The sequence below is a fragment of the Cajanus cajan genome, chromosome 11 (assembly GCF_000230855.2).
Source record: "Cajanus cajan strain Asha chromosome 11, NIPB_CcT2T_4, whole genome shotgun sequence".
In the NCBI taxonomy this organism is placed as follows: domain Eukaryota; kingdom Viridiplantae; phylum Streptophyta; class Magnoliopsida; order Fabales; family Fabaceae; genus Cajanus; species Cajanus cajan.
The window spans coordinates 44,052,876-44,078,531 of record NC_138527.1 but is presented as its reverse complement, the minus strand read 5'-3'; the positions used below and the strand labels follow the sequence as shown (position 1 = coordinate 44,078,531).

Sequence of the window (25,656 nt, the reverse complement as noted above, 5' to 3'; positions counted from 1 at the left end):
ATTTATATTTTTTTCAATTTTTTTATTTCTTAATGTTATGTTGCTAAATGTCATATCACTTAAATATCAGTAGACATTAAAATTTAATAATTAATAAATGTTGTATGATAACTAAAATTTTATATTTTTAAAATTAGATAAACTAAATATCTCTATTTTAAAATAAAAAATAAAAGTTATGGATTAATAAAAATAGAAAAAAAACAATCTAAAAAATAAATTACTTCCGATCAGTTTACTCCTATAAAGATAAACCAATATCTTTCCTCGCAACTTTATACTCAAATAAAAGATTCAACTCAAGTGTCAATCAGTTATGCTAATGAATATTAGTAAAACAAATTAATGAATGATTTTTGATCTATTTATTCTAAAAACATTTTTGCAGCTGTTACAAACGAAAATTTACGTTTTTAATTTCTAAAGTAACTCTGATCTTCTTGTCTTAAAAATAATTTTAATTTTTTTAATTTCAAATAAACCATTATGGTTGCTTTCGCCAACAGACTTCTAAAATAAGGGGAGTGTAGAATTTCAATAAATTTTTAAAAAGCTTTTTTATTATAAAAAAGAATTGTGATATCCAATCAACATTTTTTTAATACAAAAAAGTTATGTAGTATTCAATTAAGAAAATCAGAAATTTAGGGGTAGTCAAAATTTAGTAATATTTAATTAAAAAAAATTAGTTAAAAAAATATGTTAGTATCAAGAAAAATAGTTATTTCAATAAATTATTTTAAATGCTTAAATATATTTTTAGTCTCTCAAATTTAAGATAATTTTTTTTTGTCCTTCAAATTTAAAAATATTATTTTTAGTCCTTAAATTTTTTAAAAATCTTGTTTTAATCTCTCATGTCACCAATAACATATGAAAGTGATAAATTAAGACTGTTATACAATATCAACTCGATTTAATGTGATGTTTTTGCTAACAGAAACATTAATAGATAGATTTTATACAATAATACTTAATAATTTTTTAACAAAATTTGAATATAAGGATTAAAATAAGATTTTTTAAAATTATAGGAACTAAAAACAATAATTTTATTTTTAAAGGACAAAAAATAAATCATTATATTATAAAATCTAATAAAATTCTTTCAAATCATATAAATTCTTAAGCAAATTCATTAAAATTCATATTATAAAATTTTAATTAAAAAAATATTTTTTCAAATTATTATATTCTTACAAAATATTTTTTAAAAAAATTAAAAGTCATTAAATTCTTATCAAATCTTTTAAAATTCAAAAATTTTTAGTATTAAAAGAATCTATACCTAAATAAACTTTTGTGTTTATAAGGATCAATTTTAAAGGATTTGAACAAGAGGTTAATTCAAAACATTTTCTTCATATTATGTATCTATATTTGTTTAAATAAGATAACATGTGAGATAATATGGACTTTGAATTAGTTTGAATTTTTTTTAATTAAATAATTGTTTTAAAAAAACATAACATTAGATTGTGTGATATAATACATTAAGGAAATGTTTGAATACTAGTTTAAAAACATGTTCAATAAAAAATTATTTTAATAAAAAAGTATTGCATCAATATAAAAATAAAATAAAAATTTATAAGTGTAATATTTTGTTTCGACTCTAATTAAGTTAAACCCTCAAGTATTGCAATTGTACAATTTTGATAGGATTTTAATTGAGTAATTTTAGTCCTTAAAAGATTGCATTTGTGCGATTTTAGTCCCTCAATTTTTAATTTAACAATTTTAGTCCTTCAAATATCATAATTATGCAATTTTAGTCTTTCCTATTAAAAATTTAATAATTTAAAAATTGTAATATATTATATATAATATTTTAAAATTATACAATTATTTTCTTATTTAAATTAAAGTATATTATAATTTTTGTTAATGTAACAAATGATATATATATTTATTATTACTAAATAAATAAATTTATATATTATTAATATTTTAATATTTATAATAAATTAATATCAATAATATTTTTAATATTCTTATAGATAAACTAATAATTTGATAAATATAACTTAGTATATATTAATATACTTTTACAAAAATATAAATATATTAGATAAGATATGTATATTTCTAATTAATATACTTATATTTTTATAAAAGTATATTAGTATATAATAAGTTATATTTATCAAATTATTAATTTATCTATAAATATACTAATAATATTATTGATATTAATTTTATCAATAATATTATAAAAATAATAATATATAAATTTTATTTATTTAGTAATAATAAATATATATCATTTAATATATTAATGAAAATTATAATATACGTTAATTTGAATAGATAAATAATTGTATAATTTTAAAATATTGTATATATATATATTAAAATTATTAAATTTTTAATAAGAGATACTAAAATCGCATAATTATGGTATTTGAGGGGTTAAAATTGTTTAATTAAATATTGAACGACTAAAATCGCACAATTGCAATCTTTTAAGAACTAAAATTACTCGATTAAAATCTTAAAGATCAAAATCACACAATTATAATACATGAAAGATTAAAAATGTAATTAAGCCTAAATAATTTTAAAAATTATTTTTTTTAACGTAGACTTAAATTAGGAGATCATGACTAGATGTGTGTGATAGGACATAAACGTCATGGATTGGATTGTTCTTTGCTTAACGAAACCGTCACATCAAAACAAAAAAAAATAATAAAAAAATACAACTTCAGCACAAGAATTAAATAAATAGAAAGCAAGAAGTCACGCATCACACGTTATGTGGACGCGCGCGCATATATAATAGTCTCTTTTCGAAAGGGAAATCGGCGAACAAGAAAATTTTGATTTCGTTTGGATTCTGTTATACCGTTTACTTTCCTCTCCTTTCTCTCTTTGAAAGCAAAATTGATCTCTGACTCTCAGCAACGCCACCGCACATAACCGTTGGAATTCGTTGCTTTCAGTAATGGCGTCCGGTGAGGGTGCGAAACCTCCGTCTCCCGATCTTCTCAGCATCTGCAAGTCTCTCGTTGCCGGTGGAGTTGCCGGTGGAGTGTGAGTTTCCCTCTGCATTAGTTCTTTTTCTTTTTCTTTTTTAATTCTTTCCTTTCGTCTCGCACCTTTGTTACTGTTCTTGCTTTTCTTGCTAGCGTTCTTCTTTATTTTTGCCATTATTGCCTTTGTTTCCCTCTGTTGTTCTTTTCGATTTGAATTTATTATTGAAGTGCTCACGGTACTCATTCCTTTTCATGTGATCCTGAAATCTGAATTTTCTTGTATATCATTCATATAATTAATTTTCTTCTTTCTCATTCATATGTGCAGCATAAAGAACTTTTGCTGAGCCTGAGCTATTAGTTATTGGTGTCCAATAGGCTTGTTTATTTCCTTAGTCCATCCCATTCAATAGGACAGGAAAAATATACGGCAATTACTTGTAGAAAAATTGTAAAAGCTTTTTTCAATAACAATAAAAAAGAGAAATTAAATTAATGCAACAAAGATAGAGTTAAAGAAAGCAAAAATGTTACAGAGAATAAAAAATAATATATTAAAATTTGTGAAAAATACTATTTAAATAATGTATTGCTCTCTGCATGTATTGTTTTTATTCCACTAAAGTCAAATGTAAAAGTGGTATGTAAAAATTGATAATAAGTTTTTTGAATGCAGTGAATATAAATTCTTTGATATTTATCAAATTACCGGATCGGTAGGTCCTCAGGATGAGAGTCAAATCTAATGGGTTAAAGCTATTTGTTGACATGTGAATATGTTTGTTAAAAATATTACTAAAATTATCAGTATTCGTCATTAACTTTTTCTTGGCATCGACGAGCCAAATTTTACTTAAGAAGTATTTTGTAAACATTAAAAATGATACAATAAAGAAATGTTACTTTTAATTTTTGATGAATTTTTACAATGCGTGTATGGAAAAAATAAAATACACATGAAAAGTAAAGATAATTATATAGAATCTTATCTGCGGCGTTCACTTCTCAATGTTCAAAACAATGAAATTATTTTTCCTTATGGTTTTGACTTCTGATTTTGTACTATGATATAGTCAAGCATTATATATCTAACTTCTATTAATAATATTAATAGGTCACGAACTGCTGTAGCTCCTCTGGAGAGATTGAAGATTCTGCTGCAGGTAGTTCCCATTAAGTTTATTACTACTACTATTGTCTTTTGGCTATTGTCCAATCTCCTCCTTCCATCCACACACCGCCTTTTCATAAAAGTAATTTGTAGTTACATAGGGATGCTGCAATCAGCATTTTCTCCATGGAGCAAGTGTGTGGATGGTTAGTTTCATTCATGTAGAAAAATGTGTTCAACGGGGAAGAATGTGTTCATTATATACTCTGTTGTTCAGTGAATAAAACAAATTGCTTTTTGAAAATGCAGGTTCAAAATCCTCATAGTATAAAATACGACGGAACGATTCAAGGCCTAAAATACATATGGAAAACTGAGGGTTTTAGAGGAATGTTTAAAGGAAACGGAACTAATTGCGCTCGTATTATCCCAAATTCAGCAGTAAAGTTCTTTAGCTATGAGCAAGCTTCCATGTATGCTTCTCCACATTTGTTTTCTGATATTCATTTCATTACTCTGTTGTAAATGTGTTAATTCTATATCAGTTTCCCTCTAATTATGCTTAATAATAATGTAGGGGTATTTTATGGCTCTACCAGCAGCAACCTGGAAATGGTACAACCAAAATACCTCTCCATTAAATCACTCTATCATGCATCTGAACATTATTTGAGTTAGATGGTCCAATACAGCAGAGAAAGTGAGAACTGAGAAACAGTACTGGACTGTCCGTCTGTCCATATAATATGCTGGTGATCATATTGTTAAAGGAAAATCACATGGGATCATACACTCATACTAGACAAGTAGACATTTTTATTAACAGTGGAGTTGTCCATGGGAATAATTCTTCATCGTGGTGTGGTGATCTGATCACTTTATTCTGTTGATTTTGATGATAACACTCATACTATGAATTTCTTATTTCTTATCTGAATATAGATTTCCATTAGTATGCAAATTATTAGCACGTGTGTGTCAATCTGCATGTTTATTTTTATTAATGTAATTATTTGTATTACTAGCGGGTGTTTTGAAAAGTAGAAACTTTTCAATAGAGAAGAAATTGTGAAAAATAAGGAATAGATTGTAGAGGAGAAAAGAAAGGTAGTAGCTGTTGTAACTGGTCAACGGCTTCGTACAATGGCATGTTAGTTTTTATGTGTAAAAACTTGGTTATGATGGCATTGTTTTGGAAGGAAAGGTGACCGAAGGAATCAAACCCCCTTTAACAGTTGTGAAAATAAGTAGGATTTATATACATTTGGTCCGGGGACATGGGATTCATAATTAATATGTGTTCCTACCCTTTTAAGGCTTGTCTTCATTCGATGGTGCTTTTGGGTTGATTACTTGATTTTCATTCACCAAACTAACTTATTTTGCAGAACAAGCTCAACTCACTCCTATTCTGCGTCTTGGAGCTGGCGCGTGCGCGGGAATCATTGCCATGTCTGCAACATATCCAATGGACATGGTGCGAGGAAGGCTAACCGTCCAGGTGTTGTAAAGAAAGTTTTTTTTTGGAATTTTGGTTTATTTGGATTTGCTTCTAGAAGTGTTGTTTGTGGATGATAAAGATGACACTGAATCGTTTGCTATGTTGGCTGTAACTTCAGTTCATTTTCAATGATTCTGTAGACAGAAGCATCTCCTCGTCAATACAAAGGAATTTTTCATGCTCTTTCAACAGTCTTCAGGGAAGAAGGCCCTCGAGCTTTGTATAAAGGCTGGCTACCTTCAGTCATAGGAGTTGTAAGTGAACAACATTTGATTGTTGAAAAGATTGTTATTTGGTACTAATATCTGAATCTAGGGAGCCTGCATGTAAATGAGCCCTCAAGTGTCATGCTTTCTGCTTTTTGGGATATCCAGTTTCTTTTTTGCATGAAAATGTTATGTTGTTTGCAGATACCGTATGTGGGGCTTAATTTTTCCGTATACGAGTCTCTCAAAGACTGGTTGATTCGATCTAAACCATTTGGAATAGCTCAGGACTCTGAGTTAAGTGTGACCACAAGGCTTGCATGTGGGGCTGCTGCTGGAACTGTTGGCCAGACTGTGGCTTACCCCCTTGATGTCATTCGCCGAAGAATGCAAATGGTGGGTTGGAAAGATGCTGCTTCAGTAGTCGCTGGTGAGGGGAAGAGGAAAATGGAGTATACTGGCATGGTTGATGCATTCAGGAAAACTGTGAAGTATGAAGGATTTGGAGCATTATACAAAGGCTTAGTTCCCAATTCAGTGAAGGTCAGTTGATCCATTATTGGCCATTTGCATAACTTCCTTGTTTTTATATAATGCTCTACGATCAAGTGAATTGGATTAAATTTTTTGGTTGGAAAATTTTATGTTTATCCCAGATTTTTGATAACCGGTATGAACAATAGTTATTAGCCTTAGAAGAGAGTTTAATTTATAGCGTCATATACGGAAGAGAAACGTTTTGATTGCAATCCTCCATTAATTTCAGGTGGTCCCTTCTATAGCTATTGCTTTCGTTTCATACGAGATGGCCAAGGACATTCTTGGGGCAGAAATGAGAATATCTGACTGAAGAATTAGAATTTGCCAGAAGTGATAGTATCAGAAGGTAATTTATTATTTCATTTTCTGTAAATGAAATTTGAAGATTCAATTGTAAAAAGTCAGCAGTATCCATATCCATACACCATCCTTTCTCTGCATATTATTTTCATTCAGTGACAATAAGTTTTGTGTGAGGAGCCAAACTGTATGCATTGTGATTAGTGACAGATGACTCTCACCAAGATAATGATTTTTGAACATTACGGTGTACAGTTTGCCGGGCATTACTCATCCACATCACAAAAGTCATGTTTGGCAAGGTTTATTGAAAATTGTTTAGTTCTTTTTTAACTAAGTTTTGTTTTTCTTGTCTCTTGTGTGTATACAATGATATCAACGTAGATAGAAACTAAATTCTCATGGGTCTACCCGCAACTCCACCACTGAACCTTTTTAATTGAATGTTGTTAGTTTAAAGTTTAAAGTCATTTTATTAAATTAGAAATGTTTAATAAAATTAATTAGTCAACTAGTTAATAAATAGAAAATAACATTCAAAACACATTTAAATGTTTTTTATATGCAAAAATATATTTTTAGATAATTATTGTTTTAATTTTTTAAGTTAATTTTAAGCTCTTACCATTTTTAAGTTAAAGGTCATAATATTTTATTAATAATTAAAAGAAATAATGTACAAAATCAGATATAACTATTACTGAGAATGAGATAAAGTGGAGAGTTATAACCCAAACTCCCGATCAAATTGAAAATGTGTTTTCCTTTATCTTTGAGCAATTATATTGCAAGTTGTTTATGAGTTGCTTAAGGACCTGTACTAAAAAAATAAAAAATAAATAAATAAAATAAAAACTAAGCACATGTACCTTAATTTTTTCAAGTTCATATTTAGTTTTATTTTAAATTTATTAAAATTGTGGAGTAGTTTCTTATATATTAAGGTACTTTGGTATTTATTAGTATATATATATATATATATATATAGGTTGGGATAACCCACAAACCCAAACTAATTTCCAAACACTTTGATCCAAAAATTGTTATTACTTTATGAAGCCTAACTAAACTTTTCCAAACTTTGCCTTTTGATTCAGATAATTCATTTTTAATTTTTTTACCCACGAAATCTCACTCATTTATGTGACATTTTAGTTTCAAATTATTATTTACATTTTTTAATCATTTATTTATTAATTTTCTTTCAATATTATAAAATTTTAACACATTTTTTTTTTTAGCCTTTTGGACCGATAGAATCGATCCAAATTAATCTATCATGTATCAAGTTTGTTCAATTTGAAATTTTGGAGAAAAAAGTGCAAATTTGTCCCAACTTAAGTAAAAATTGATTTAAGTAACGACTTTAATCGAATCCAACTCAAATTGACCCTCCAAATATTTCTGTTGCTGGGAAAATGAGTATTTTTTTTTTATCCACGGGGAGAGTTAGTATTTTGAAATAATAATGAAAAACATATTTCTTAAAATTAATTTGTGAATGAATTGAATAAAAATATATTAGACAGTTTTTTTAAATAATTTATGAACAAATTGATTTTTAAATTTTTTAATAATTTGTAAAACAAATTAATCTATCAACTCATATATTAAACACGGATTTCTATCTTACACGAGAATATTTTTGAAAAATCTTCTTCAACAAGAGAATTTTTAAGAACTTTTTAACTATTTATATAATTCAATTTTTATTTATTATAATTATTTTTTAATTAAATTTTAATTTTTAAAATAAATCTTCAATAAATAAAATATTTTGTTATAATATAAATTATTTATCATAGATTTAAAATATAATTTATATGATAAAAAATATCTATTTATATAATTTTTTAAATATAATTTATTTAGTTTAACTACATTTAATAAATATTTAATAAAATACTAATTATTTATAATTCATCAATTATAATTCAAATAAAATTTTGTTCAAATCATCGATTTACACTCCTACCTACACTTTCCTCCACAAATATGCAGGCCAAAACTTTTTATTTTTACTCGTTCTTGTGAGCCCATCACCACACTAGTTTTGGATTTGTAACTAATATTCTTTTTAAATCTTTGTTTGATTTTTTTTAATTTTATGTTTGCAAATTCTTTTGATTTTTTTGATCTTTAATTTCCCTGAACTTGGATTTGCATTTTATGATATGCATTTTGAATTTACGTTTTTGTTTATTTTTTCATTTGAATTTTCAAAACATTCTAAGTTTTAAGTTGGATCTTGATGTGATCATTTCTTTGTTTCTCCATCAATAATAATATTCTATTCTTAAGTAACTTTTGTTTGTACTTGAAAATAATATCTTTTTATTCTTAAACTCGTGGTGAGTTTGGTTCCTTTATTTAAGAACTCATATAAACTTTTAGCACAAAAAAAAAAAGCAAACTAGAGAGACAATCGAATTAAAGTACCAAAAAGAGTTAAGAGTGACAACTCCTCGCAGTGATAAAAGGAATTTGTTCACATCATTAGTGGCAGTTCTAAAAGATATATTGTGGTTGCTAGTTGATAACAACCTTGAACCTAAAAAAGAAAGACAACAGTGACAGTTTCTCATGAAAAACACATGTTTTAACAAAATTTGTGTTTCTTTGTTGTAAATATAGTAACTAGTGACAGGGTTTATACGAGAGGAAAGATAATAACAAGGGCAATGACACTTAAAACTCATTTTTTGTCATTAACCCCTCTCTTTGACATCGATTCCTTTAGATAAACAAAACGATTGCGATGGAACTCAATAAGAAAACAAAGTTGCCTTATTGCTTCGCGCTTCTTCTCTGCAATGCTAACCAACTCCTCATCCTTGTCTCTAAGAATCTTTTCCAACTTTGACACTTTCCTTTCAAGTTGTTTCACAACTTTCATGAGGTTTAATTTCTCCCCACCTTCTTTGCTCAACTTAGCTTCTAACTTCCACACATTCTTTCTCAACAACTTCTCTTGCTCTTTTTTCTCATCCAATAACATTGTAAGCCAATCCACCTTGTCTTTTAGCTCTTTTGTTTCATTTTTTCCCTCCCTTACCCAATCCTTTGCAAACTCAACTTCCCCCAACATTTTAGACACAAGCCCCAAAACATGATCTTTACGCTCTTCAAGCTTCCCTACAGCCAAATTTAGTGCACCAAGTTCTAACCCTTTTAGATTAACCTCTATTGGTAAAGATTCAATTCTCTCTCCAAGCTTTTTCTTATCTTCCTCGTACCTTTTTGTCATTTTGTGACTCTCTTTGTTTTCGTTATTCAGTTGTTTCACCACATGAATCCTTTGGTTCAATACGCGATTGTTGTCTTCCATTATCTTTTGGAACTTCTCTGCCAAATCTTCCATTTTCCTTTCAGATGATTGCTGACATAACTCCACCTTACTCGACCAAGACTTGGCTTGTTTGTTTTCTGCGTTTATTTGCTCAGTGGTTTCTGTTAGCTTCTTTATCATTTCCTCCTGATCTGCCACCCTTGTTTCTAACTTTGCGTTTAGATTTTCCATCTTGGCTAGGCTTTCTGAATATTCTTTTTGGTTTCGTTCAATTTGTAACTCCAACTCTACTCTCAATTTTTCAACTTCAGTTGTTAAAGCCTTGGCATGTATAAAAGCTTCTTCTTTAAAACTTACGCGCTCCCTCCAAAGTCGAGATATCTCTTCCTCTCTCTGTGCCATTGCTTTTTCTAGTTTGTTGTTTCTGTCCTCTAAAACGCTTTGATTTTTGCATCGAATTTCCACTTCCAGTTCCAAGTCCTTTATCCTTGCAAGAAAACACTCCTCTTTTAGCACATTATTTTCATTTAATTCATTTTTAGATAAATTCTCCCCAACATTTTCTGTTCGAACCAAGCATTGCAAAACTTCTCTTTCTCTTTCCAGATCTTTGTTATGATTGCTTATGAAATCTAACTTTTGTTGCATGACATCAATTCGGTTGTGGAAGTCTTTCTTCTGGTTATTAGAAATAGTTAGGCGTTCCTTTTGAGTGTTATTGGAAATAGCTAAATGTTCCCTTTCTTTGTAGAAAGTTCTTTGGTTTGAATCATTGGCATCTGTATTGGCATTTGTTTCCTCTGACTTTGATTCTAAGCTAGAGGAAGACACTGAGGACACCCTATTACCCTCCATGCATGGAGTTGCTTTCATGTACTCTCTAGTTAGACGACCATACAATTTGTACAATGACTGGTATTCATCGTAGAAGTCCTCAATTAGCCCCACGACCTCTTTATCTTTTTTGGAGTTTCCATCTTTTCTGCTTTGCTCTTCGCTTTTAATGAACTTTGCTATTCGTGTGAGGTTGTTTTCAATATCTGTCAAGAATGAAGGATGAGTAAACATTCAAAAGTTGAGTTCATGAGAGGTTACACTAGGCAAAGCTTGTGTTATAAAAATTGCGAGTCACACATCCAATTTTGTAGATTTTACTTATTATTTAAGCACTCCCCATTTTTGTAATTTTGAATAAATTTTAATTAATAATAAATAATGTAATTAGAAAAAATATATTCTTATGTTAAACTTATGTTTCCTAAGCACTCATGAAACTAAGGATGATAATTGGACAGGATGAGGTGGGTTGAATTTGAATTTAAAAAGAGTATATTTATACAACTTTAAGTAAAATATATATTAAGTTCTTAATTATATTTTAATTCAAACAATATATAAAAATTACTAAATAAGAAAAAACCTTAAAAATAAAATTTGAATAATTAAATTACAATTTTAGTTAAATGTATAATTTTAAGCTTATTACTTAACTGTTGTTAAAATTTTAATTATTCAACTATTAGATGATTAATTAATAAAATCTTAACTCTAATGTGTGTATTCTTAAATTCATGCATATATAGCACAAGTTTGGAAGTCCACAAGAAAAATTTTGTACCTATTTTGGTTCTTCTCAATTCTTCGGATTTTCCAAGATCAATTTGTCTCCCAAAGGAATTGGAAAATCCCCTTAAGTGCTGCTTGATCATCCTTTTACTGGGGAGACATTCAAAACGATTACTTTTATAAGGAGTTTTCTTGCAAGGAACTCTTCATTTCCTCAAAAAATGATTAAGAATCCTGAGACTGAAAAGTAAACAGATCACATGACAAGTTAAGAGACAATTTTGAAACATTGATATATGCATATGGCAATTAATGCAAATGCACTTTAAGAGAAAGTTTTTCATAACTAAACCTATTAATTAATATATTACAATATAAGAAATTTATAATGAATATATTATCTAAAACCAAATAAAAACTAATAGAATTACTTAAAATCTAAAAGGTTTTAATTCCAACAAAATTTGATATAGTGTAATATTGATTCCTCTCTATTATATAGGACAGTGATATATGACAATTTGAATGTCATATAAATTAATGAATTATAGTACAATGATGATTATGTTTTCATGAATTAAATTTTCCGACCCATTCATTTTTTAAAGTTAGATCATAGGTATTTTTAATGAAAGATTTCTCAAAATATCCACAAGGTAAAACTAGTTCAATGATATTTTTTTCTCCCTACATTATGCATGAATTTAAGATCTTACGTGAGAGGAAAGTATACCAACCAATCCTCCCATCATATTTTTATATTCATCTTCTTTTTTTTTTTTTTTAACTCCTTTCTTTTCTTATAATATTAGCTATCAGTAAAAGAATCAAGTGTATGTCAACCTTTTTTTAATTGCAATCGCATAATAGGACCATCCAAACTATATGTGTTGGCTTCTGTATGTGTGTTGAACCTTAAATAAAATGTTTAACGTAAAGTGTCGATTGATTTAGCTGAAAACCACTGTGTTCTTGAGTTTGTATTGTTTTTTAAAACCATTTTTACGTAAAGAACATGTTCATTTAATTAAGCATACATTAGGAGATGATATTCAACTCCAAGAGAGGGTAAAAAGGGAACAAGAACATCGATGAAACAAAACAACCCGAAACCATACAATACAGGTATATATATAAGTTCTAAATAAATGCATGCAGAATTGAAGATGGATACACAAACATAGATGTATCAAAAAAGACAAGCCAGGGTCCAGGGAGTCCCCACGTGTTTATTTTTACAATATCAATCAAATTATTATCCTCAAATGAATGGTGGAATGGAATCGAAATCATGATAAAATTCGATTGTCATTAATTCGTTAATGTTCATATTATCATACATTATGCATTATGATCATCTAGTTTTGCCTTTTATGTTCCCTCATATTATTGATGCATTGATTATTCCATATTCATATTACAAACACTTTCATCATCTGAGAAAAATCATGTGCAGCAAAAGAGAAGATGGATTTTCTTCAACGAAATGTTAATGAAACATACCATGTAAAATTGGATCCATAACTATTTCTTTTTCCTCATAATAAACATAAAAGAGGAAAAAGGTAACGGTACCTGGGAATGGAACTCGATTTCAACCAAATCCGATAGGATTAAGAAATATTGAAAAGAAAAGGGAAAATAATAGAAGACAAAGAAGAATTTCAGTGATTGTTTTTTCTTTAAAAAAAATAAGAGAAAGAATTGCTAATAATAAACAAAAAAAAAACTTTTTTAACCAAAAGAAGAATAAAATATTTATTCTTGAATAAAATTATTATTATTATTGTCTCTCAACTGAAAGCGAGGGGTGTTTAAAAAACGAGGGATAATAAATTGCTCTTCCAGCTTATCAAAATCAAGGAAAAATAAAAACAAAACTACAAAAATCATAAAAAATAATAATAAATAATGTAACTCATTTTTATGATGAGACAAATATTTGAAAATTATAAATAATTACTTAATTAAAAATAACTAATTTTTTATCAAATAACGTAAGATATTAATACTTTCCCTATGCATTATTAAATCCTTAATCCAAAATTTAATTTCAAAATTAATTTTTACTTTAAATAAGTTTTTAAACACTTTCCCAAGAAATAAAATTTGAGGTTGTGTGAGATAGTAGACAAAAGGACATTTAATGGGAAAAGATATAAATAGTGCATGCTCATTAAGTTAAATAAAAATTTATTTTTACAAAAAAAAAAAAACTTAGATATTGAGTTGGGCTTCTCCTAATGTTGGGCCTTAGTGGATCCATTGCATTTGCACAGTCCAAGTTTCCTGAACAGGTATATATTTCCATTCAGGACTTAGCTTTGAAATACGAAGAGAGGGAACCAAACCATATCGAATCAAATCATTACCTAGAACCGAAAGTTAGGGTTTAAGGTTCGTTTGTCTCATCTCATCATCATGAGCAGATCAGGACAACCACCGGATTTGAAGAAGTGAGTGTTTCTCTCTCTCATTTTTATTTATTTAATTTTTAATTTTTCAAGTTCTGTCACACTCCATTGGTATTAATATGCAATTATCTGGGTTTTTTTTTTTAATTTTATTTCCTTTGGGGATTGTGGCAGGTATATGGACAAGAAGCTTCAGAGTAAGTGTGATTCTGCATTCTTGCTTTCTCTTTATCTCCATTTTTACATGTTCGATTCTTCGCTTTTTTCCACGTCATACGAGGTTTTTCTAGTGGTGTATGGTTGTTTAATTTTTTAGGTCCATGGAAATTTGAAAATTCCTTAAACTGCAAATTTTCACTATCTTTGTATTTTTACTTGGTCGCCGAGTTCAGTGGTTTCTGGTGATGTGGTGTTAAGCAGCTTGGGTTTATTTGGTAGTTGTGTGGTACTGAGAATGTTGTAGCGTGGTTGTTAAATTGACCTTTTTTTAGCTTTAGGGTTTATATTATGAATATCTGATGTCTCGAGTTTTTGTACTATTTCTTAGAAAATGATTGAAATACAATATGGGTTAGAGAAAAACTATCATAACTCATAAGTGCTTTTGTCTTTTTTTCTTATTATTTTTTAGGGATCAGGGATGCATTACGGTTTCTTTTTCTATCTTGCTCTTATCTATGTGCATGTTTATTTGTTGTTTGTGAATTCTGCTTGTGTTTTGACTGCGTCTTGAGTCTTGATGTTTATGTATGAACATGTGTGTTAAACAAACTAAAAAATTGAACCTACTGAATCTATAGCTTTATATACGAATAAAAATATCTTATGCTGAAATCCTTGGTTTTTCCCTGCAGTCAAACTGAATGCAAACCGCACGATTGTTGGTACTCTCCGTGGCTTTGACCAGTTTATGAATTTAGTTGTTGACAATACTGTGGAAGTGAATGGCAATGAGAAAAATGACATAGGGATGGTGGTGAGTCCTCTTCTGCATTGTCTTTTAAATATAAGCAGTCAAGGTATAGCAGTTGATAGAGTATGAGCATGGACTTTAAATTGATAATTATACCTTCTTACTGCAGGTTATCAGAGGAAATAGTGTGGTCACTGTTGAAGCGCTTGAGCCCGTGAACAGGAGCTGATTTCGTGTGAACATTTATAAGAATTTTTTCATGTTTCAACGGTTGTGTATTTGAACAACGTAGCTATTGAGGGTAACTTGTAATTGGGAATCATAATAGAATCACGTTGGCCAGTAATTTGGGGTTCATTTTCTGGCAAAATTGTCGGGTGGGATAACTGTAGTGATTTAGTGTGATTGCTGTGATTTGACCCTATTGAAAATTTGAAATATATCACTTTTAGCTGATTTCTCATCTTTTTATGAAGTATTTAGTATGAAAACTTCGCTTTCTCTCTTTGCACTAAAGTCTGAACTCGGGGTTGTTGATGGAGCTGTTAGAGTTTTTACTATATGCATTTATCTAAAGTCATTTGTTGTAACCACGGATGTAATTTTGTCTAATTCATATGAATGTGTGAAGCTTTATGTAGTCACTCAAATATTTGATTGTATCCAGTAACGTTGGATGTTTTTTCATGTTTTCTAACATTGTTGGTGTTGTAGGCATTATGAACCAAGTGTTTGGGCAAACTAACAAGATAAAGCAGTGAGTGAAGGCACTATATAAATCAAGAATAAAAATGTAATTCCCATTTAACTAGTCAATGACAGCGACGTTTTTTTTTCACCGTTATTATTTATTAATTAAAAAGTACATGTGTGAAACTATTACGGGCAAGAGTTGAAATATTGTTCTCTGAGATGTTTCCTATCCCTTCGGTATTACTAACTACAAAGTAAATAAACCTGTTGCATTTTCAAAATTGTATCTGCATTGAAAAATCTGAAACATAGCAGGTTGTTCGAATATGAAATAGATTAGGATCAAGGGGAAGAAATGGGCTTAATCTACTGATCAGTTTAGTCATGGACAATGCATTTGGAAAACTTATTCAGGAGGAAAAGGGTCATGTGTTGAGAATAATAATGGGGGTAGGAGGACTTCGATTTGTTAGGAGGGGAAATCATCTGGGGTTAATTTGGGAGGAATATATGGTTATGGCATCTGGTTTCTGCCCTAAGCTCTGGCCTACGGATAATTTTTCATTTCATACCATCTTTTATCTGGGTTTTAGATATATTCGAGCGTCCCATTGTTAATTTGTAACTAAATCGAAATAAAGTCGCATCAAATGATTCGAAGAGCATGCAAATGGTTTTAATACAGACCAGCCATACATTGCCGTAATCACCCAGTAAAAGTCCTGGTTATATACATCTCCATATATAATAGTTGATTTTAGTACTAACCGGGGAGATAAAATTGCGATTTACAATCCTTTTACACTAAAATCAGAATGAATACCGAATATTACAACAAAAAAGCAAAATGAAAAAAATACAAATTTAGAAAACAAAAAATGACAACAAAATAAAGGGCATTAAAATATATATTAAAAAAATAGATTACATATAACTTTTTGCACCTTATTAACAATTATTATGCCAATTGGTCATCCGTTCAGAGCAAATCAAAAGAATCCAAAGTAGTTAAATGATCATTGAATGAGAATGAAGAGAGAAAGCCAATGACATTCCATGCTTGATCTATCTCACTCGACAGCATGACAGAAGAATCACTACCCTGACAAATCAGATAAGCACTATGGCTTACCGTACATTTTAAAACAAATAACTTCACTATTATTTTTTTTTTGTTACTGTTGTAAAACAAAAAAAAACAGTTAGTTTAAGAGTTTCAATTATCATTTTTGTTTTAAATATGTTTTCCAACATTCTCCCAATAAAAATTTTGGCCATCTCGGTTGCAAGACAAATGTTCCTCAAATGTGTCTGTCACAAACTATAAAAGCCCGTGATTGACTTGGCTGTAGAAGCTACTGTTTTTGCCGGTTATACAACAATAAAACCTTGCCGATATATACACATGCTAAAGGTATAGCAGCTACAAGATATTGTTAATCATCATCAGAAGACAATTTTTGCCTTTTCCATTTGTAAGCAGCTTCCAAGATCTTGAGATTTGTTGTCTGGGTTTCCTCTGGGAATAAATAGTCGATGAATTCTTCAATTCTGCAAAACCAAATTAACAGGAATGAGGTAGGAAAAAGAAGGCTTACAAAAATACAGTAGCGGGGAAAATGTCGACAGTTATAAAATTAACGGGCATCTCAACATGCAAGATGACAAAAATTCAAAGTGGACCTTCAAATATGTGGAAAAGCGGAAAATAAAGCCACAGAATAGCCGTCACTATGTTGCATACAGAACCATATCAACTAACCCTTGGGAACTACCCAAAAGATAAAGTGAGTTAGTTACATACCTAGTAGAACCGTCTTCAGTGGCAACTTGCCTTCTCTTCTTGAGCTTCTTGGGCAGCTTAGACTGGACTAAGCTAACATCACCCAGTTCTCCAGACGAAGCCTCCATGTTGAGCCATTTCTCCAATAGCATTGCCCTTTCTTCTTTCAAATCTGGAGCTGATGATCTAAAGTATGTAAGAGCTTTCTCAAACACCCCTGAGGCAGACACACAAGACATAAAGAGAATCAAAAAATAATTTCACTAATGTTCAAACTGAAAACAAACAATTAAAATTAACAGCTTGTGTGTGGCACTGGGATCCCATACTTCTAGCATGCTGAATACATTGCTTCTTTTGTTCATGTTCGTCTAAGTCTGCACTGTCCATATCCATAGCCGTTGCCTCAAATTCTGCGTAGCTTATCCATACCTTCAAGTGCTTTGTTCGATCAAGAAGCCTTTCATAAAGTGCTCTTGCTCTCTCAAATTCTCCCTCAGCAGTCTCAAAGTCAATGTATGCCTGTTTTGTATTCACAAAGTTAGATATATTATGACCAATATTTGTAGTTATCAAGGTATGCAGTACAAAACAACAATAAAAGTCACAGAAGGAATGATAAATCAGAATGATGAAAAACGGAGACTATCACACACCATATTTAGATTTTTATGTGGCAATTGGCCCCTTAAACTGAGTCACGATATATGTGGGAGTTGCTAATATACATCCACTCAGTTAATTTTTTAAGTGTTGATTAATAATATCATCAAAGATTTCGTTGCTAACAAAGTAACAACGTAGTTCCAAAACATGCAATACAAAAGAGAAAATATAGAAACTTCCACCTGATCATCTACTAGAAATATCTATTAACAATAATTTGACAGTAATTCTCCCCATTTTTATTCAACTTCTTTTGTGTTAATACATTATAAAAACAGAAAATAATGTGCATATACTTAGTCAATGTGTTTTGAGCACAAATTCTGAGCCCAAAAGCAACAAGAATGTAAACGTCAAAACACAAGATTATATTCATCAAATGCCTTAATCACTTGTAGTTTTGTAAAATCATTTTTTTTTCCTTCATCACCTATTTTTCCAATGGTTTTAGAATAAGGCTCCATAAATTGATCTTTATATTTAAGAAAAAATCTACCCAACCTATTTCCATAATTTCCCTTTCCATTAAAACCCACAAATTAAGTAAATTCCTGTGCTGCATCAATAATGAATCAAGCAATTTAAGTGTGTCCAGGCATGTTTCTTGCAGAAGAAATAAATGTGTGTACCTTCCACAACAGTTCAGGCATGTCCAATGCTGGTTGGGCAATTGCAAGCTCAAAAATTCCTCTTGCCCGATCAGTCTCAGATAAAGATCTCTCCAATTCAGCATACTTACTCCATGCATAACAATTTTCAGGAGACCACTCCAGATATTTTTCATAAAGTTTTCTGCACCGATCTATATTACCAAGCTGCAGTTCTATCTCTATATACTTCTTAAAAATCTGTTGTCAAAAAAAAAAACTGAGTGAAAAGTTGACATATTGCAATGGAATAAAGTTATAATATTTGCATCAACAAATATATTACCTTATCTTTAGGAGCCTTTCCAATGGCATTTCCTAATATTTGACGAGCAGCCTGGAGATTCAGCTGACGTATTTCAAACTGCGCTGCTAGAAGCCATATCTTTGCAAACGAGAACTTCTGGTGAGGTATCTGGTTGAGACACTCCCTAAAGAAATGGAAGTCACAAAGAACATCAGTAGGGCCAATGCTCGATAAAATAATTCTAATGATGCTAATACTTTCATGAAAATTTTAAAAAAAGTTGTTTTTGAAGTGATTTAGTAAAGGATGGAAATAAACACAAGATGATCCTAGAATTTAAAGCAGATGTGATTGCAGAATCAAGTAGAAAGTAGTAAATGAACATATCTCTCTTGTAGTCCCAGCAAATTCTAGAGTTCTCATTCTTCCTTTATTCTTTATACGTTCTGTCCACTGTTTTAACCAATTTAAAGTTGATACGATTGTCAACACAATTGTTATTGGGTCTGTTTTAACTTTTAACTAATTGCTGACACTCAGGGCTAGGTGAAGTATAAACTAGATGATTGCTCTGAAAGTGACATTCCATAGTCCATACAATCCAAGGCAAAATTAAAACATACATTCAATATTGGAATACTTGTATATGTTTTCTACCCAGAAATGCAAAGACCTTCACGCTATGATTATTGACATACTGTACCTTTAGATTTCTGCATTTACTAAGGGGCTATGTTCTATGTTCTTTTTATGTGATCTATTTTTAGCTGTGAGAGAGGAAGGAGAGTTATGATATTCATTGAACATATTTTAGTAGTTTCATTTCAACAGCAATCTTCCGAATTAAGTCACCACATGTTAGACGAGAATGAGATCACAGTAAGTTAACATGGTGAGCACTGGTGACACCAATTAATATATGACATACAGATATTTCTAAGCATATGTATATCTTTGTATAGAATATTAATGCTTGACAATACAGTACTAAGGACAACGATTTACATAATTTGAACTGTTGAGAGGTAATTACATCATAATTAACAGTTGGTATATAGATTACTGAATTATGCAAAACTCATTGTATCTGTATCTATAATCTAAAAAACAATAAGAAAAGAATATTTCCATTTAGTCTCCACTAATTACATGTGCAACAAATCCAATTCCAAAACATAAAAAAAAATACAGACAAACGCAACACTACGACAATGTTTGTCTTTCCACATGTTTGACATAAAGCGAGTCATAATTTCTTAATTTAATTATATGCACAGGGTTAACCATTAGTTGATGGACAAAACAGAGATTTAAACATGATAGTGAGTAGCAACATTCAAAACAAGCCTATACAATTATAAATTTCCAAACTTCATGTTCATAAAATGCTGCATACCTGTATACGTCCCTAGTTCGTTCTGCATCTCCAGCATCAAGCTCTTCATAGAGTGCATAATTAATCCTAATACAGAAATAACAAATATCAACACAAAATGTAAAAACAGTGAATAAACAATTAGATAGGGAAAGATAATTCAAATCAAACATACCACAAATAGATATAGCGCTGCCAGTAGCGCTTCTCCTCCGCCGGAGGAACATTGGCTATAGCCCTCTCATAAACCTCCCTAATCCTTTCCTTATCCCCAACGCTCTCTTCCAACCTTATGTAGTCAAAGCAGGAATCATAATTCAACGGATTCTTCTTCACTTCATCCTCATACTGAAACCTTCTCTTCCCAACAATGGCATCCTCAATACCTTCTCTGTCCCCATACTGCTTCTCAAAGGCCACAAACTTGCGATACAAGTCTTCCGCTCTTCCCTTGGGAATGTGATCAAGAGCAAACTTGTAGATAGCTCTAGCACGCTCAGTCTCCTTACACCTCTCCTCAAACTCAGCAAATGCAACAAACAACATCTCAGCCTCCTCATCGTCGGAGAGCTTATCCACCGCTCTCTCGTAAACGTTCCTCGCCCTGGCAACCTCGCCGTTCTTCATCTCGAACTTCGCGTAGCGAATCCAAGCCCCAACCCTAGGGTGGCACTGAACAAAGCGCTCGAAAATGCCTCTAGCGCGCTCAATTTCATTGTACCGAAGCTCAAACTTGATGTAAGAGAGCCATCCCTGCTGGTCAGGGGTCCACTTCATCCACCGCTCGAAAACCTGCCTCGCGCCGGCGACATTGCCGAGCATCTCCTCCATGTGAATGTACTTGTACCATAGCTGATCCACGCGCGGCAAGAGCGTGACGGCGCGGTCCCACACGTTCCTCGCGTGGTTTATGAACTTGTTCTTCATCTCCACCTCCGCGTACTTGAGCCAGAGCGTGTGGTTCTTGTAATCGACCTCCAGGGCGCGCTCCCAGACGGAACGCGCGCGTTTGAAGTCCTTCTGCGACTCCTCCCACTGCGCGTACTTGATCCAGACGCCGATGTTCCATCGCACGCGGCGGATTAGGTCTTCGAACTCCTTGCGCTTGCGGAGGCGGTACTCGCCGAGCTCGGTGGGGTCGGTGATCTTCTGCTTCGGAGGCCGGATCTCGGCCTCTTGGCGCTCGCGAGCCTCCCGCAGAATCTGCTCTGCGGTGATTTGAATGGGAGCGGGGGTTTTGTTCTTCACCCTCGTTGGACGCGGGAGCTTCACCTCCGTATCCTTCCGCGTCAGGTAACCCAGCGTTGGGTCCGCTTCTTTCGACGAAGACATTGCCGCTGTCTAAGGTTTGGGATTTCTTTCGCAATTTTGCAGCGCCGTAAACCCTAGCGAGACCAGACGGGGAAGAAGAACATAAAAGACTCTCTTGTACTTTTCCGGTTTAACTATTTACGCAATTTTAAATATATACATAAGCATTTTATCAATTGGTCACTCCCTTACTATTAGACAAATTGTTTTAATTAAATTACAAAATAATTATGGACATAGTTTAAGGAAGTTATACAACTCAATCTCACTTGTGTTACACTTAAAATTTATAAACACAAACTTAGTTATTTTCAAAGCTTTGAATTAAGTTGTTGTTGGAGATAAGCAAATTTGTTTGCTCACATTTTAGCATCAGCATTAAATTTGTATATTGATTTGTATTCAACATACTATATACACATAAATGATATATTTTTTTTATTTATTAAAATTACAATGAAATGATCATTTCTTATAAAAGAAAATTAAGCTTTCGTTGTATATTTATATTTATAATTTTGCAATTATATTTTTAAATATTTTAAATAAATTTAACATCAGACATTTATGTAACATATTACACTCATAATTTGTTTTAAATTTTAAAAATTATTATTATATATATATATATATATATATATATATATTATAATTCATATTTATAGCAAAACCATGAAATAAAAAACTATATGCTCAACTCAGTTATAAATATACCCCGTGCACGTTGAATGCAACATGAAAATAAATTAAATAAAGTTTATGAATCTTTTTCTCTATTTTTATATTCTTAATACCTTTTATTCATTTTTTAATAAAGTTTCAACATTTTCAATTTAAAAATATGTGTTTAATTATTTTACAAAATTATATATATATATATATATATATCAAATTAACAATTATAACTGTTATATATCTACGTGTGTTTAATTGAGATAATTAATTTTTTAATTCATAAATATACATAAGAAAAAAAATTTGAAAAATTTAATCAATATATTTTTTATCAGTAAAAATTACAATGAAAAAGTTTGAACACAACATACTATTGAGTACAAGATTTAAATTTATAAACTTGAACACAACATACTATTGAGTGAACTTAAACGTATTGTATGTTTATGATTTATTTGTAACATATTACTCTAGTAATTTGTTTCCAAAAAGGAATATTGCAATATTTTTAAATATAATAATTATACATGTATATATTATTATTTTAAAAAAATAATTTTCATCGTTTTTTCTTTCTCTAAAATAGTCAATTGGTATCAAATTTTATTAAATTATTGTCATTGTTTTCCTTCTATTCAATTTGAAATCACATATAAAAAATTACTTGTCTTTTAGTTACTAGTATAAACAAAATATGGTTTACAATGTTATTTTCTAAACATTTGTAAAAAAAATAAACACTTTATACCTGTTAATTTAAAAAGAAAATAAAATAAATAGTTATTGAAAGAGTGTAAATATGTCATTTAATATATATATATAATATGAAGTGGGTGATTTTAGAAAAAATGTCAAAATGTTTTTCTAATTTCAATGTGAGAGAAAATGTTAATTATTACAAAAACTCTTAAACTTTTTATTTTTTTCTAAACAATTAAAAATGATATATAATGAAACATGTTAACATGTGGTCTATGGTGGATCGCAGTTCTTAGTTGTTTAATTAATCTCAACTCATAGGTATTAGCTTATATTCTTCTCATCATACTATTTCTTTCAATTCTTTCTTGGCAATTGACCACCATTGAATGACAGTGCATCATTTGATAATGGTGTTGACTGCTATTTGTCACCATCAATCATTGTTAATTATTATTGGTCATCTTTCATGTCATAACCATCGTTCATATACATCAAGTCAAATGACTCTTAACAAGGAGGAGATCATATGCATCTACAAAATGTCATCGTTGTAGATGAAGAAGAGGTACATGATATGCAACCTAAAGGTGATTGTTATTCAAGGATTGAAAGCAAGCTTCACACAATGACATTTACACCATCAAGTTCATAATAACACCAATTTTCTCTCCCACAACATTTATACCTTTGATCTTATACTTCTTCAACTTCCATGAGTTAGCCATGACAGTTCCTTCACCATCCAACTTTGTGATGGTCATTGCCTTTATTTTTACATGTCCTTCTACAATATTCATTCCATTAGATGTTAGATCAAAAGTGTTGTTCTTTAGTTGTCATTGCTTCTTTTTTCATTATTCCATGTGTTGAGTTCTTTATCATCAACACTTGTGTTGTCTTTGATCATAAAGCCAATGGGATTTGAAGATCAAGGACATGAAAAGGCCATGGAAATAGACTGAGGATGGGGTTGGAGGAGGAAAAGTAGAAAAAACTCAATGAATAGTATACCATTATATTTGATGGAATTGTAAGATCTAGTGGTAAAAAAATAGGTCCACCATAAACAACATATCATCTTATACCACCTTAAAACTAGTCACAATTAAAAGTTGTAGCACAATAAAATTTTGTTAATTATTATTTATTAGCAATAATTATGTGTTGTGGTGTTTTGAAGCGTGGTGTTGATAGACTTTGAGAATTAAGTAAATCATAGAGTCTTTAAGTGTTTTAGAGAGTTTCTTTAAAAAGAGGTCCAGTTTAACTATGAGTAAAGGAGTATTTAAGGTTTTTTTTTTTTGAAAATTGAGTCTTATAAAAGTCATTTCTTATAGAACTTTAGAGAGATACTAGAGAGGAGAGTTTTAATTTCCTTTTCTTTTTCTTCTTTTTCCTAAGCATCCCAAGTGCGCAAAGATTGTTGTGAATTGTTGATTCAAAGTCAAATAACTGAGAATCAAGGTGGGATAGGTGCGAAGCTTACAAATACTTAAAGCTCAAAATCGTTTTTCTTCTTTTTTCATCTCTTTGTTTGGAGTTGAGGTAAGAATATACTTTTGTTGTATGTTTTGAGTTGTATGCATGTAATGTCTACTAATTGGTTGTAATGGTGAGGTTGCATTACATGAATTTGAAAAAATGGTTGAACCTTGTGTTTTTGGTTTTCAAAGAGAGACAATTTGGTGTTTTGACTTATACCTGGTTGCATGCTGAATTTGAGTATGGATTCGAGTTGTTGATGATTTTTATGAATGAAATATTACAATGCATGTTGGTATTTCTAGGTTTTCAAGTGTCTTGGGCCAAGTTTGTGGTTTATTAAGTGTAAAATTCATTGGTGCATTGATCATGGCTCAAATTAAAGGGTCTTTTATCTTGCTCGCATTAGACACAAGATTGGTGACGTTGGACGTGAAGAGAAAGAATAACCTCTGACTTGGTCTCGACAGGCATGGTTTGAGTGGCATCAAATGTGAGGTGAGAGAATTGAATTTGTTTGGATTGACATTAGGTGCCAATGAAGTGACACTTAGTGTAAGAAGAGAGATGTGTCTCTACCTATAATGGGGTCAGACATGAGACTTTGCCACATTAAGCGTAAAGGCCTAAGGGTCACTACCTAATTCACGTCGGATACAGATTAATTGACGTTGGGCATAAGCGAGACAGGGAACTCCCTACCTCATTCTTGTTGTTTTAGTGATTACATGGTAAACATGAATAGGTTAGATGAATCTATTGCATGTTTCATGTTGCTAGATGTGGTTGGGGTCTATGTATGTTGCTATGTGATAAAATATATTGATGGTTGTATGATGGAACTGTAATTATCTACTGTGAATTGGTTAATGTTGTTAAATATATATCCATTAACCTAAGATAATGCATATAGTTGATAATTGTTGAGGTATGATGCTGGAAATACTTTAGGCATTTAGGCATGATTTATTGACTTGTTGAGGTGTCAATGTTGAGAATGTTATAGGCATTTAGGCATGTTATATTGATACACTGTTGACGTTTGATGCTGAGAATGTTATTGACACTTGGACATGTTGATTGACTTAAGATTATATGAGAGATTGTTTTTGAAAGTTAGATATCTCATTGTGGATATTGGTGTGGTGCTCCACGAGTGTAGTTGTTGAAAATCCTCCTTTAGTAGGTGTTATCTCTTTAAGTGAATTGTCTGTCTCCTTTAGAACATTGGTTGATGTTGGTGTAAAGTATAAAGTC

At 30.7% G+C, this 25,656-nt stretch overlaps 4 protein-coding genes and 1 non-coding gene across 7 annotated transcripts; 2 read left to right on the top strand and 3 right to left on the bottom strand.

Annotated features, from left to right (window-relative positions):
• The first annotated feature begins 2,753 nt into the window (after positions 1 to 2,753).
• Positions 2,754 to 13,946, top strand: LOC109801430 (mitochondrial adenine nucleotide transporter ADNT1). Of its 2 annotated transcripts, XM_083067033.1 has the most exons (9): positions 2,754 to 3,036; positions 4,093 to 4,141; positions 4,399 to 4,562; positions 4,667 to 4,704; positions 5,478 to 5,590; positions 5,731 to 5,844; positions 6,001 to 6,339; positions 6,563 to 6,682; positions 13,807 to 13,946. In XM_083067033.1, the coding sequence occupies exons 1-8, from the start codon at positions 2,948 to 2,950 to the stop codon at positions 6,644 to 6,646; spliced, it is 990 nt and encodes a 329-aa protein (XP_082923159.1). In that variant the 5' UTR covers positions 2,754 to 2,947; the 3' UTR covers positions 6,647 to 6,682; positions 13,807 to 13,946. The 2 variants fall into 2 exon arrangements, with proteins under 2 accessions (XP_082923159.1, XP_020218082.1); XM_020362493.3 differs by lacking the exon at positions 13,807 to 13,946 and having other exon boundaries at positions 6,563 to 6,990.
• On the bottom strand, positions 9,332 to 10,573 carry LOC114914905 (uncharacterized). The gene has a single exon (XM_029271910.2). It carries the CDS (start codon positions 10,571 to 10,573, stop codon positions 9,332 to 9,334), a length of 1,242 nt encoding a protein of 413 aa, XP_029127743.2.
• On the bottom strand, positions 10,737 to 13,180 carry LOC109800575 (uncharacterized). Of its 2 annotated transcripts, none has more exons than XR_003804322.2 (3): positions 13,067 to 13,180; positions 11,544 to 11,731; positions 10,737 to 10,965 (listed from the first exon to the last, which is right to left on the bottom strand). It is a non-coding gene; the product is annotated as an uncharacterized LOC109800575 (transcript). The 2 variants fall into 2 exon arrangements; XR_014430764.1 differs by having other exon boundaries at positions 12,995 to 13,110.
• On the top strand, positions 13,829 to 15,274 carry LOC109801431 (putative small nuclear ribonucleoprotein G). The gene is made up of 4 exons (XM_020362495.3): positions 13,829 to 13,947; positions 14,080 to 14,102; positions 14,760 to 14,881; positions 14,988 to 15,274. Exons 1-4 carry the CDS (start codon positions 13,913 to 13,915, stop codon positions 15,045 to 15,047), a joined length of 240 nt encoding a protein of 79 aa, XP_020218084.1. The 5' UTR covers positions 13,829 to 13,912; the 3' UTR covers positions 15,048 to 15,274.
• Positions 15,275 to 16,506: 1,232 nt separating this feature from the next.
• Positions 16,507 to 21,678, bottom strand: LOC109801046 (uncharacterized). Its single transcript, XM_083067031.1, has 7 exons — positions 20,405 to 21,678; positions 20,251 to 20,316; positions 18,894 to 19,038; positions 18,590 to 18,808; positions 17,624 to 17,816; positions 17,316 to 17,511; positions 16,507 to 17,062 (listed from the first exon to the last, which is right to left on the bottom strand). The coding sequence occupies exons 1-7, from the start codon at positions 21,559 to 21,561 to the stop codon at positions 16,948 to 16,950; spliced, it is 2,091 nt and encodes a 696-aa protein (XP_082923157.1). The 5' UTR covers positions 21,562 to 21,678; the 3' UTR covers positions 16,507 to 16,947.
• Between the last annotated feature and the right edge of the window lie 3,978 nt (positions 21,679 to 25,656).

What these genes read in the sequence shown, in the direction of transcription:
- LOC109801430 (XM_083067033.1), top strand. Translation starts at nt 2,948, where the DNA reads ATGGCGTCCGGTGAGGGTGCGAAACCTCCGTCTCCCGATCTTCTCAGC. An exon ending in GAGGAAGGCTAACCGTCCAG is followed by an intron (nt 5,591 to 5,730) that starts GTGTTGTAAAGA and finishes ATGATTCTGTAG; the next exon opens with ACAGAAGCATCTCCTCGTCA. An exon ending in TACCTTCAGTCATAGGAGTT is followed by an intron (nt 5,845 to 6,000) that starts GTAAGTGAACAA and finishes TGTTGTTTGCAG; the next exon opens with ATACCGTATGTGGGGCTTAA.
- LOC114914905 (XM_029271910.2), bottom strand. Translation starts at nt 10,573, where the DNA reads ATGCAACAAAAGTTAGATTTCATAAGCAATCATAACAAAGATCTGGAA.
- LOC109801431 (XM_020362495.3), top strand. Translation starts at nt 13,913, where the DNA reads ATGAGCAGATCAGGACAACCACCGGATTTGAAGAA. An exon ending in CAACCACCGGATTTGAAGAA is followed by an intron (nt 13,948 to 14,079) that starts GTGAGTGTTTCT and finishes GGATTGTGGCAG; the next exon opens with GTATATGGACAAGAAGCTTC. An exon ending in AAAATGACATAGGGATGGTG is followed by an intron (nt 14,882 to 14,987) that starts GTGAGTCCTCTT and finishes TTCTTACTGCAG; the next exon opens with GTTATCAGAGGAAATAGTGT.
- LOC109801046 (XM_083067031.1), bottom strand. Translation starts at nt 21,561, where the DNA reads ATGTCTTCGTCGAAAGAAGCGGACCCAACGCTGGGTTACCTGACGCGG. An exon ending in CGAACTAGGGACGTATACAG is followed by an intron (nt 19,039 to 20,250) that starts GTATGCAGCATT and finishes CCATTTCTTTAG; the next exon opens with GGAGTGTCTCAACCAGATAC. An exon ending in ACTGAAGACGGTTCTACTAG is followed by an intron (nt 17,063 to 17,315) that starts GTATGTAACTAA and finishes TTGGTTTTGCAG; the next exon opens with AATTGAAGAATTCATCGACT.